The 13,262-nt window shown below is 37.4% G+C and overlaps 1 protein-coding gene across 3 annotated transcripts; it reads left to right on the forward strand.

Moving 5' to 3' along the window:
* Positions 1 to 4,831: 4,831 nt before the first annotated feature.
* srsf3b (serine and arginine rich splicing factor 3b) lies at positions 4,832 to 9,356 on the forward strand. 3 transcript variants are annotated; one of them, XR_003935365.1, is made up of 6 exons: positions 4,832 to 4,988; positions 5,968 to 6,178; positions 6,282 to 6,422; positions 6,979 to 7,421; positions 8,318 to 8,356; positions 8,482 to 8,495. XR_003935365.1 is itself a non-coding variant. In XM_030133394.1 (6 exons), exons 2-6 carry the CDS (start codon positions 5,976 to 5,978, stop codon positions 8,814 to 8,816), a joined length of 498 nt encoding a protein of 165 aa, XP_029989254.1. In that variant the 5' UTR covers positions 4,832 to 4,988; positions 5,968 to 5,975; the 3' UTR covers positions 8,817 to 9,356. The 3 variants fall into 3 exon arrangements, 2 of the variants coding, with proteins under 2 accessions (XP_029989254.1, XP_029989255.1); XM_030133394.1 differs by lacking the exon at positions 6,979 to 7,421 and adding an exon at positions 8,789 to 9,356 and having other exon boundaries at positions 8,482 to 8,568; XM_030133395.1 differs by lacking the exons at positions 8,318 to 8,356; positions 8,482 to 8,495 and having other exon boundaries at positions 6,979 to 8,033.
* The last annotated feature ends 3,906 nt before the right edge of the window (positions 9,357 to 13,262 follow it).

Raw genomic sequence — 13,262 nt, forward strand, 5'->3', positions numbered from 1 at the left:
TTAACTAACAGACGGAGGGGGCGTTCAGTTTATTAAGATGCGTTCACTGTCAGAGGGATTTTTTTTTTTAACTTGCGAATTCCGGCCTTTTCAGACAAGACTGTTTTCAGCTACGGCAACGTGCTCAATTCTCGTCATAGTACCTTACTCATCCATTGATTTACACATTCAAATATCAAATGGCATGAGTACACACTAATTGCGTTACCACAGAAAATTCATCGTTGTAATTGCGAGTTCCTACTTTTATGAATGCGCCATTGAGCTTATTGGAATCTGCAACCCAACGCGCATGCTCACTTTGTTGTGTTTGTAGGCGTGTAAACATGGAGGTTCTAGGTAGTAAACAGTACAACCCCTTTCTTATTAGAAATCTCTCAGCACGTAACAACGTAGTAAAGCGATTAGACTGTAATCATTCCTTCACTCAAGTGAAAGTAGTCTGCCAACTTATACCACACCGTGTAAATACTTCACTACAAGTAAAAGTTAAGTATTCAAAACCTTACTTAAGTCAAAGTATGCATTATCAGCAGCATGTAATTTAAGTGGCCTATGAAAAGTACAATTGCTGTGCAGTAAAATAGTCTCAGTCAGTGTTATGCAATGAAGTTTATGGTTAATATTTGTGCTGTAGCCCATGCTTGTCTTTGTTATTTACTGTTAAACATTGAACTCATTTGGGTTCCTTTCTCTTTTTGTGGTATTATCCACAGCAATGTACCATGTTTTATAAGATTATTATATGCCTGTCATGTTTCTGCACTGACAGCCATGTATTTCTAAAAATCAACCTCTGAAAATCAGGCCTGTTTTCAGATTTTTGAGGGTGCATTTTCCAGCTAATCAAACAGGGATTTAAAGAGTTTATTTAAATTAAGAGAGAGAAGATATTTAAATTCTTCTCATTAAGTTAAAGTTACTTTATTTGTGCAGTCAGTAATTACGGCAAACAAATTCAGCGCTTACAGGCATTAATACAATTATTCATTCATACAAGTTAAAAATTTTGAGGATAAAAGGCCTGAATGAATAATTAGGACAACGTTAGTGTGGCAATGATAAATAAAAGTAATACTAATAGCAGGGGTAATCACAGTGTCATAGTGTGTATGTAAGGAGGTAAAGAGTCAGTGTAGGCAGATGAGACTGGTACATAGGTAGTTGTGGCTCAAAGTTCAGTGTGCATACAGTTGTAATATATGTCGAGTGTATGTATTGGATGCCAAAATATGTATTAACGTAAAGAATGCTTGCATAATTGATGGCTCAATCTGGATCTACTCATCTTGCAAGGAAAAACACACATTTTTGCACTTTGACAGTATGGGCTCACTACTAATGTTTGAGGTGTCTGGTCATTTGCCTCTAGAGCTGCTGGTACGTGCAGGCTACTCCTAAAATCTACCAGCAACTTCTTGTTTTTACTGGGGTTGAGGTCCAGGTTTTTATCAGCACACCAAGCTGCATAGCTGAGAATCTCTTTGATTTAAGAAGTCACTGATAATTGTGTTGTTGACTTGTACATCATCCCAGAATTTAAGCACCTGCACACATCTGTGTACAGAGTGAACAAAACTGCCAGGATGACTGAACCCTGTGCTGCACCAGTGGATGTAGTCCTTTTACAGTGGTAGCGTCTAACAATTGACTATCTGACTTCTGTCTGTGAGGAAAGAAAAGAGGAGGAGTAAAGGTGAGGCCTAATACTCAGTTCATGTCCTATTACATGAGGATGCACAGTGTTGCATGTACTTGAGAAGACCACAAATAATATCCTGACACAGGACATGATATGCCGCTCCAGATGTTTGCATGTGTGGAATAGTAAGGTCAGCACTGCATCATCCACACCTCTTTGCTGCTTGTAAGCAAACCCAAATGGATCTGTGAGTCCACAAATCTCCCTCTGTAGCTGGAGTAGAATCCTACTATATAATGCACATTCTGTGTCCTTCCGTCCGTCTGATTGATGTCCCAATGTTGCAGCACAGGAGGGAGTTTGTACGGGTTTTCCTCAGCCTTCACAGGCCCTATCAATGCCAAACTTGCCAAATGAATAGAAACATTACCTGACTATCTACTAGGCACAATTTTATGTCCGTATTCAAATGTTGTGAGGTATGCTGGGTGATTTTAACAGGGTCCCAGCTCACCACAGGCCGGGTCCCAGCTCACCTTGGACTAAGTCAGAGCTCACCACAGATCTTCACAGGCCCGATCGCCGCCAAACTCGCCAAATGAATAGAACCATTACCTGACTATCTACTAGGCACAATTTTATGTCCGTATTCAAATGTTGTGAGGTATGCTGGGCGATTTTAGCCTCTCATGCTATCGTACAATGGCACCACGGGTACAATGCCGCTAGTGAGTTGTAATCATTATTGTAGGAGGGGTTATACGTAATCCTTCAATTTATCAAAAACAATCAAAATCAACACAGCTGAAGATGACTGGATTTCAATCAACAGAAAAGAGGTGAAAAATTGTAATCTGCATACTTCTAACAAAAGTTGTCAGACAAATGTGCAGTAAAAAGATATGAAGTAGGAAGAAATGAAAATGAACATATCCAAGGACCATTCCACCAGTGTCCCATTTGTGCAGGGCAAAGTTGCCTTTTCATTATTTCCATATGCATTATTAAAATGTTTTTGTTCTTCACAAATATTATAGGCTATATTAGGGTTATTGTGTCAGTACCTCTCACCAACAGTCGTGGCAAATGTGCAATTACTTGTTAAAATGTTGGCTTTGCATTATGCTGTTTAAAACTGCCTTCACTGAACCTGTAACTCTGTTATGCTGCTGTGTTGTACCATAGATTTATGACTCCATTGACATAATGAGCAGGTATAAAAATTGATTAAATGACTGAAGCAAATTGCCCCAAACCAAATTGAAAACAATGGATTGCTCAAAGGAGAGTAAACAGTTGTACCTGCTCTGTGGGAATGCTGTACAGGGTAAGTAATGCTGATGTATGTGAAGAATGCAAGTAAAACTGTCTTTAAATACCTGAGAGTTTCTGTAGGTTTCTGGGGGGTATAGGTGCTGCTTTGATTTGATTTAGCTACAAAATATACAGTGTCATAAAATATTTGACTATTATTCTTACAACACATGCAAATTTGTATTTTGTCAAACTTCGTTGAATTTCATGTTTGATGTTTAATGTTTTTTCATGCTGTTGTTTCTTAAAAGCCTAATCAGATCCATGGTCTGCAAATGCCATACATACATACAATTCCTACAAATCCTATATACATTGCATCAGTTACATACTCTTAGACGTAAGAATGCCTATATGTACAATCCCTATAAAATACAAATTTTAATAAATAAAATATATATTTATATAAAACATGCAGGTTATAAATTTCATGTTACAGACTTGAAGTAATCCTTCACATTTTTGTGTGCCAAAATAAGAAGTAACTACTGTATGTAACAAAAAAGACACTCTTCATTTGACTTGAGTCATATGCACAAACAATAAGGTGTTGAATAAAGAAAGCCCAGTGATAACCTCATTGCAGAAAAAATATTCAAAGATTTAAAGATTTTGTACTGTCAATTCACTAGATGCACAGGACATATAGAGAAGTGAGATACTGTTTCTCTCTCCCCTTGTTAAATGCCATGCATTTAACCCATAAAGACCAGGTGCTACTTTTGTGGCAGTTCCCAAATCAATTTTTCCTCTCTATTTAACCTTTCTTAAGTGATTTATTACCATTTATTGTAATATTATTCTCTTTATATTGCATTTTTTCTATGTAAATCAGATATTTTCCTATATGTAATTCACTGATCATGTAGCTAGATGTTCATAAAAGCTCAGATTAAAGTTGAGCGGTTTTATATAAAAACAGAGAAAACTGAAGAAAAAGTGAATTTTCAGCAAAAATATCAATGACTGACCATAAACCCAATGTGTCCATCCACTGTCATTGATCCAACTCCATTGGTTTTACTGGTGAATCAATGTTGTAGAAGATGACGGTGTTTCCATGTTCACTATGGAGCCTCTGAACATCCAAACAAGGTCATATCTGATGACCATGAAAAGATGACAAACTGCATTTTACCTGAATTATTTCAATGTACTGATAGATTTAATGGTTCAGAAGTTATTAAACATTTTAAATCAATAGATGCTTTTGGTTGCCAGTGGCTTTTTGGGTCTTTATGGATTGAACTAAAGAGGTAAAATAGAATAAGGATAAATAAGTGGCATAAAGAATAAATTATAATACAAAATAAAGTATATATATCAATCTATTTAGGATTAACCCTACAGCATGTTATTATAAGGGATAAATGTCAACTCAGCTCAACTTTATGAAACACAAAGAACAAAGACTGCTGAAACAAAGTGCATTACATCAATAATAAAAACTATCAATTTTAAGAATAAAAACACTAAAACAAGAGTCTCATACTGGGTCAAAAAAGAAGGAGTAAAAATAGGTCATTAATAAATTAGTTAGTCATGTTGTAAGCCAACACAGTGAAACTCAAACAACTAATGATGTGTAAATATGTTTCTTTTGTGTTGTACAAGGAGGTCGCATGAAGTGGGGGGAGGAGGAGGAGGAGTCGCAGGAGTACAATGCACTTACTTTAGTTCAGTGTTATTTTTGTTATCTGAAGCTTTTATACTGAAAAACACCATATCCTACATTCATCATTATACTGTGTTACAACACCTTTTGTCTTAGATTCATTGATTTTGCATAGTCTAATATATAATCCTACAGATTGCATATGTTTCCTCCAGTGTTGTAGCCTCCGGTTACCAGAAGCCTGTTCCTATTGTTAGAGTTGAGCTGCTGTAACCATCCGCCCGCCCTCCGTCCTGCCGCCGGTCAACCCACTGCTAACGTCTCCGCCGTCGTCACGCCATTTTCCACTGACGACTGAGAGGATCGAACCGGCCGGAGAAGAGCGAATAATCTGAGCTGTGAACCGCAACAAATACGGTACAATCAAATGGAGCGTTTAGTAAATTCAAATCGTATTTGTGCCTTTTAATATTTTGTGTGTGTTCCGCTTGATCAGACGGTGACTTATTTCATTGTGGTTTTCCGTAGTCGTTGTAAAAACTAGGCCGCGGAAAGACAGCCATTTTAGCTACCGTCGGCTAGCTGTTAGCATCATTAGCTTCGGAGCGTCGAGACATAATTTAATGTTAAACACTGGGCCCACAATCATATATAACTTGTTGTGTATCAAACCGTACGTTAGTAGTCACATTATTCTGATGCTCTCGTGTCAGTTGCTCAAAATTAGCTATCGTGAATAAACTGAACGGTGTTGCTTTAGCTAACCATGCACGTCTTCAGTTAGCATAAAGCAGGCCTAGCTCCATTTGCAGCCCTTCGCTCAAAGCGTGTTCAAGGAAATACGCGAAATACTACATGCATTTGCGTATTTTGCAGCACGTTGATGTGAGAAGCAAAAAGGCGCCATGCCTCTTGTGTAATTGAACTGAACAATTAACCTAAAGAAGCCTGAATAATTTGTATAATATTATACTTGGATTCACGTCGTGTTTTGTACCCAGTTTTTAAGATTGTCTTGAGATTTTGTGTCTTTGTGTTAATATAGTTGTATCCCCCGAGTAATGTTCAAGTATATCACTTTGAAAAAAAAAATTTTGGGTGTTGTGGGTACTTAATTGTATATTGCCTGGTTGGTTGTTTCATTGCAGACAAATGCAACACTACCTCGGCCAAATTGCCTTAGGGGATAAGGTCGGATGTTATGTGAAATCGGTTTGTCAATATGCAGAAATATTAAATCAGTTTTGAAGATCTGTGGACTTAAAGAGGGAGAAGATGAGTCTGGTTTTTGAACAGGCTCAAATGGAAAGAAACAATACTTGTGGTCAAATGTGTATTTATTTGTTTTTTGTGTTATTGCATCATTAATAACCCACTCTTGGACATTGTTTTTCAGACTCCATCATGCATCGTGACTGTCCTCTAGACTGCAAAGTCTATGTTGGAAACTTGGGCAACAATGGAAACAAGACTGAGCTAGAGAGAGCATTTGGCTATTATGGCCCTCTCCGCAGTGTTTGGGTGGCGAGGAACCCCCCAGGCTTCGCCTTTGTAGAATTTGAAGACCCCAGAGATGCTACTGACGCAGTACGTGAGCTCGATGGAAGGTAAGTAGTCTTTAAAATAATTTTAAGACCCAAAGCTGAAGACAAAATCAAGTCTTGTTTGAGGTTTTAAAGATTGATAATGACTGTGTGGTTATTTTTATAGGACTTTGTGTGGCTGTCGGGTGCGAGTAGAGCTGTCCAATGGTGAGAAGCGCAGCCGTACTCGTGGCGCTCCCCCCTCATGGAGCAGACGTCCTCGAGATAGAGATGACTACAGGCGTCGTAGCCCACCTCCAAGGCGAAGGTAACCCACATGTTGTTTGGCGGTCACCACTAGAAACAAAGAACGGATTTATTTTATCTGAATCCTGTTCTGTGACTTACTGATACCATTCTCTTACCCACAGTAAATTTCCTGATAATTGTTCATATTTTTCAAGTCAAGGTTTTTTCTAGTGTGTAATCTTTTGTGCTGAGTATACATTTGTTTGCAATGTCTTAAGGCCTGCAGTTTCATTTTCATTACCATTATGGGTTAATTTGTGTGGGACCAGAATCTAATAGACTTCAATAACCAAAAACATGACATAGGATTAGGACATTATAGTAGGTTATGTAGCAAAGCCATTTCTGATTCAGAATGCATCTTGAAATCTGGCCATTGATAGACATTAATCTGACCTGAAAGACTGACAAAGTCTGTTATTATTGCATTCAATTACAAATTAGATCCCATACAGGAAACACTAATTTAAATTTGGGGGGGATTTAAGTGCCAAATGTGATGCCTTTTTTTCTCTTATTGTTTGAGGATCCTTTTCATTTTTCATCTATATTAATAAGAATGAAACCCGTTGCAGAGCCACCACCATGCCTCTTCTCACCACCCTCAATCAACTAGTCCTCTTTCAGCATCATGTGACTGCTGACCATCGTGCCCCAATCAGCTTGGCTGGTGCTGTCACATGACCCAGGCATGGCCAGTCGTCAGGTTGCACCAGCCCATTGGTTCCTCAGCATGCCGTTCTCAACCTCCTCCTCCTTCAACCTTAACCCAAACGGCAGCGGCCCACCTCACATTCCCGACCAATCAGCGTATTACGTTCCCAAATGTCTACAACCTACCAGCAGCAGCCTTCGGCTAACCAATTAAAGCAGGAAAAAAGCCACAGCCAGCCCCCATCTGCCTGCCACCTAATCACCTTGCAGCATCTGGCCAGTCCTATTCAGCCAATTCTACCTACCCGGCCGACAGTCTGCCTCCCTTTCGTCATATCTAGCTTGTTGAAAACCAAAAATACTAGTAAGTTTTCCTGCTTCATTCAGTACACTGCTGATTACAGTTTTGAAAGTGAAGAGACAGCTGGTTTAAAAAAGGTTGTTCTTTTTTTTCTTATTTGAATCATTAGTTTGTCATTTTGTCGTCACCCTTAACTGTAACTTCTTATTTTAAAGGGCAGTGGTCCAACATCAAATGTCTGGAACTTCACATTTCCAGAGATTTCGATTATAGATTATCATCTGGTCTCTCTTGGGGCTCTGAGCAGAATTATGAAGTCACACGAATCAAAAACTCTTCTCAACCCCCCAGTGGATACCAAAAACATTTTTCTGCTTTACGGTTGGTTTTAGCAGAATTGAGTCTGGTTATTCTTAATGACCAGTATACGATTTAGTGACTAGCTTCAAATTTCCTACGTTCCCCTTTAAAGTGAAGTGGACCAGTTTGCACAGATGGTGGCCTGTGTGTGTCTGTAACTTCCACACTATGGCCATTCCCACAGCACAGTGTTAAGAGAGCTGGTAGTCCCATCCTTTTCCACACTTGTGTATTCTAAATTAAAATACATTACTTTCGTTATTTTATTAATATTTTACCTCTTTGCCCATAGGTTAGTGGTTTTGGTAAGTTGAACAAAGATGAACAGAAGGCAGATGTTGAGTTCATGTACTGTGGGGAAGGTGTTTTCTAACCACCTACCATCTTTATGGGCTCGGTCCACTCAGTTTTATTTTTGACATAAATGTTCTTTGAAAAAACACTTGAATCATTTATTTCCATTTTTGAGTTATTGAGGTAGACAGAGGGCTTCGATTAAGGAGGCTCACATTATAAATGGATGTGAATGCTGTGGAGCTCTACGGGCGATCAATCAGTCTGTCTTTGTTTGTTAACATGTCTGTATTGTCCCTGCGCAGATCCCCTCGCAGGAGGAGCTTCAGCCGCAGTCGAAGCAGGTTTGTCACAGTTTCTTTATGATACAAAACAAGTCTAGTGTCAGACCCTTACTAGAATAGAAAAGGATGACATGACTTTTTTATTTAAGTTGGTTAATGTGAAAGGATGCTGCTTCACTTTGCAGGTCTTTTTCCAGAGACAGAAGGAGGGAGAGGTCCCTCTCTCGGGATAGGAACCACAAACCTTCAAGGTCCTTTTCACGATCAAGGAGGTTAGTAAAATGTATAGATGGTAATCTGTACAATAGAGAGTAGATCTGTTGTAAATACATTTGGTAATAAAGTTCACCTTTAAGAATGAAACTCACTGCTAAACTGGCCATAAATGCAGGTTACTTGAAATGCTTAAAATGTTGCTTTGGTGGTTTTGTCAGTACTTCATTGCATTCTGATAATGCTTAACTCTATTTTTTTTTCCTTGTCTCTTCACAGCCGCTCCAGGTCAAATGACAGAAAATAGAAGGATGTGTGTCAAATGCAAAGGGAGCTAAAGAAAACGGTTGTACAGTGGTTGCCGTTTCATGTGATGGACTTACACATGACTGTGTAGTCATTTTGCGTTGGGTTTTTTAAACAATCAAGCATTTTAGTGTCCTTCCCCCTTCCTCATCAGTCGTCATTTTTCATGTGCATTGGGTCAGTGTGCACATACAGGCCTAATGCCCTGAGTCACGTCTCCCTGTTCGGTTCTGAACCAGTTGTGGCACCCAGCATTCCAGATCACCAGTATATCTTTAAGAGCTTTGGTTTCTGTCAATGAATGTACTGTGTATTATGACATGTAGTGTGATAGTTTCCCATCTTCATTGTTAAAATGCCAGCTTTTTTGTGTTTGTTTTAAAGGAAGGATTGGAATAGTATGTAAGAAATTCCCTCCTTTTGATTGTCTATACGCCAACCTATTTTCAATGTGTTACTTTCTTACTTCATACTGAAGGTTTCCATCTGTTAATGGATGGTTGGTTGTAAAAACAAAAAAAATAGTAAAGAAAGAAAAAAGCACCCTCAATCAAGATGCAGATCTATAGCATTGAAGAAAACGGTGTAATAAACAAGGGTAATTTTTGTGTATGAAGTTTTCCATTATTTTTCTCTTTGATACTATGTGAATGGTCTGAATAAAAAAATACTGGTTGTTTAAAAATCTGTTTCTCATTGTCTTCCTGAACAGGTTTTACAATATTGACATAATGCCTCCTCTTTTCCACCAGAGGGCAGCACCACACTATTGCTCCACAACAGGACTTGGTCTGGAAAGTGTTGAATCAATCTAGGACAAATCTGAAGTAATTAGCATTTTGCTTATATGCTACATTGCGGAATGAAATGCATTAAAGAGCTTATACATGAAATGCTTCAAATTTGTTTCTTCTCGTAAGATAGTCTTGTCCAACCATCACCTCCCCTCAGACTGAAAGTCATTTTGTGTTTTTTAACTTGCCTGAACTGTACGGAGAGCTGAGTCTTTCTGAATAATCTCTTACTCTTTTCCAGTTATCAGCAAAAATATTTTATACTGTTGCAGGTGCAGATTCAATCTAATTTGCAGTCACTGAATTCTGTGTAAATGCACATTATAGCATAATCATGTTAGATATTCTAGTTTAGATAATTCCATTTTCTGTCAGTGTGTCCATAAATGCTTTCAGTGTTTTTGTAATCTCAAAATCAAATTATATGTAATTTGATCAAGTGCATTTTCTTGGTGTGTAGAGTTACAGCAAATTGTTAGTGACTCGAGTTTATAAATCTGTCTGCACATGGTTTCTGCTGCAGGTTTTTATTGCTGTTTTGTACATTTCTGTTCCCATTAACACAGTGTAGTTCCTTATGTCACCTGGTGGTGCTGTTGAGGCTCACACTGCACATCAGTTTTTTTTTTTACATCTGCGACAAACAAGTACATTAAACTACTGAGAATGGTAGTCCAAATTTATTATAAGAATTTTAAGGTTTTGCAAAGATCCAGGTCCCCTGTAGATATCTGTATTGTTAGCAGAAACATAGGCCAGTTATAGCTGATTAAAAAGTTTGTTCAACCTTCAAAGGCCAAACAGTCCATCAACCAAAAGCAGCAACTTATCCAACATTTTTAATAATGATCCACTAATTATATCACTACTTGTAAGTAATTGAGGTAAAATACAGTTTCTCAGCTTTTCATCACGATCAGATGGTGAACATGGAAACACTCATCTTCTTCAACACTGATTCACGAGTAAAATGACAGTTGTTTTTATGTTTAATGTTATGTTTTGCAGAAAAAGTCACTTTTTCTTCAGTTTTCTCTGTTTTGATATAATAACCTTTGAATTTACTCTGAGCTTTAATGAACATAATCAGCAAATGAAACAGAAAAATGCAAAATACAGAGGATGATATTATAATAAATGGTGATAAATCATGTAGGAAAAGTTAAATGTGGAGAAAAAATCATTTGGGCATTGCCAAGAAAGTAGTTCCATATCTTTAAAAGGTTAATGACTTCAGAAGTTTGAAGTCTGTGAACTGAGCTGCAAAAATGCAATATATATATACATATATATATATATATATATATATATATATATATATATATATATATATATATATATATATATATATATATATATATATATTCATTAACAGCAGATGTTTTAAAACTTAATCTATAGAGACCCAAACAGCCACTGACAAACAAAACCATCTACTGATCTAAAATGTTTAATAACTTCTGAATCTCTAATCCTATCGATACATGTAAATAATAGGTGTAAAATACACATCTTTTCATGGTCATCAGATTTGAACCGTTTGGACGTTCAGAGGCTCCATAGTTACTGTGGAAACACCATCATCTTCTACAACATTGACTCTCACCAGGAAAACTCCTGTAGTTGGATCAGTGACAGTGGATGGAGACAGTTGGTTTATGTTCAGTTAATGACATATTTACTGAAAAAGTCACTTTTTCTTCAGTTTTCTCTGTTTTTGATATAATAACCCTTAACTTTAATCTGATCTTGTATGAACATCTACATGATCAGTGAATTAAATACAGGAAAATACCTGATGTTCACTGAAAAAAACACAGAGGATTATGTCATAATAAACTGCAAATATGGAGAACAAAATATTTTGGAGCTGACACAAACGTAACCCTGGGTCTTTATGGGTTAATTTCATAATTAAAACCCTATTCTTTCATCCAGACTCTGAAACTAGTTTGATTCTAAAATATAATCCAGTCTTGACTCTTGGATTAATCTGTGTGTGGGAGAACTGATCCTTCATGTTACATTTCAGGTTTCTAATTATATGAGTGTTATCTTACATTAGAGGTTTATATGATTTAACATCTTGTGACCCAAGTGGAATGAGATGGTTTTTAGTTATTTGTCAGGGTGTGTGTTGAAGTCCTCAGAAACTGACCCGGCAGGTTCAAGCCCCTTGTCTGTATGTGTGTCCTCAGATTCCCTCCTTATGTGTCGTACATTATGTTCATGTGGACCTTATGTAAGCAGGTTGACTTGAAGTTTAACCCTTTCACCGGCTCTGATAAGCGATAAGACATCCAAACAGAAGTGTCCTTGGCTGGTTGATAAAATAGTTCTAGTGGTGAACAGAAGAATGTGTTAAAATGTGCACCGAGAGTGGGTTAAATCTTGAGTTTTTTATGAACCCACTCACTCATATTGAGTGGATGTATTTTTTTCATTGTGATTAATGTGAGTAAAATAGAAAACACAGATAAATAGTATTTTCACTCACACAGTGTCATACATGGAGATAATGAGGTTTTTGTCATGTTTTATAGCCTTTATGATAATAATAATTTTTTAAATAAAAAATATAATAATAACAATTATAATAAGAATAGTAAAATAATAATAGTAATACATTAAGTCATGTGTGAAAAACCGTCTAAATGTAGCCGACAGTCGTGGATCTGTTCATTCCCACAGTCATTAAAAACACCCACCAGTGTCCCACCGCCCAATTGCTTTTTTTCCGTCACACCCCCAGTCCACGGCAGCTCCTTGTTCACGCAACCAGTCCACGTGAACCGGCACAACATCAGAACATGAGGATCTCAAATCTGCGCGCGCTTTTCCACGAGTTACTCAAGTCTGCGTGACATCATAGAAGTGATGACTCATGGTATCCACGGAGACGGGTCTCACATTCTAGGAACCCGCGGAAATCCACGCAGAGACTTGTGGTATTTCCACCCACTGTTATGTAACAAAGATCCTTAGAGATATAGAGTCTGTGTTTCAGGCGCCCACGGAAGAAAGTAGTCCACAGTGACGAGTCTGAAAAAAAAAAAAAAAAAAAACACTTCAGCCTTTCAGAGCTAATTTTAGGTTTTGTCAGTCTGTGGAGGAGGAAGCATGAAGTAAATTTCTATGTTAAAAATAAAGTCTTGTAAAATGTACTGTAATAAGTATTAGTATCAACATATACCGGAAGAATAAATGTGTAAATATTGCATTAATAAAACAGAAAAATAAAATACAATAGTACAGGGGTGTCAAAGTCATTTTAGTTCAGGGGCCACATTCAGCTAAATTTGATCTGAAGTGGGCCGACCCAGTAAAATAAAAACATAATAATATATAAATAATGTCAACCCCAAACTTTTCTCTATGTTTTACAGTGAAAAAAGTAACATTACATTATGAAAATGTTTACATCTACAACACAGGTGTCAAACATGCGGCCCGGAGTCCAAAACTGGCCCGCCAAAGGATCCAATCTGGCCCCTAGGATGAATCTGAAATACAAAAATTACACTGACGATATTAACAATCAAGGATGTTGAAATCATTTTAGGTCAATTCAATCTATAGTGGATCAGACTTGTTAAATGTTACTAATAACCTATAAATAATGAAAACTGCAAACTTTCCTCTTTGTTTTAGTA

This window comes from Sphaeramia orbicularis, chromosome 5 (genome assembly GCF_902148855.1).
Source record: "Sphaeramia orbicularis chromosome 5, fSphaOr1.1, whole genome shotgun sequence".
Classification (NCBI taxonomy): domain Eukaryota; kingdom Metazoa; phylum Chordata; class Actinopteri; order Kurtiformes; family Apogonidae; genus Sphaeramia; species Sphaeramia orbicularis.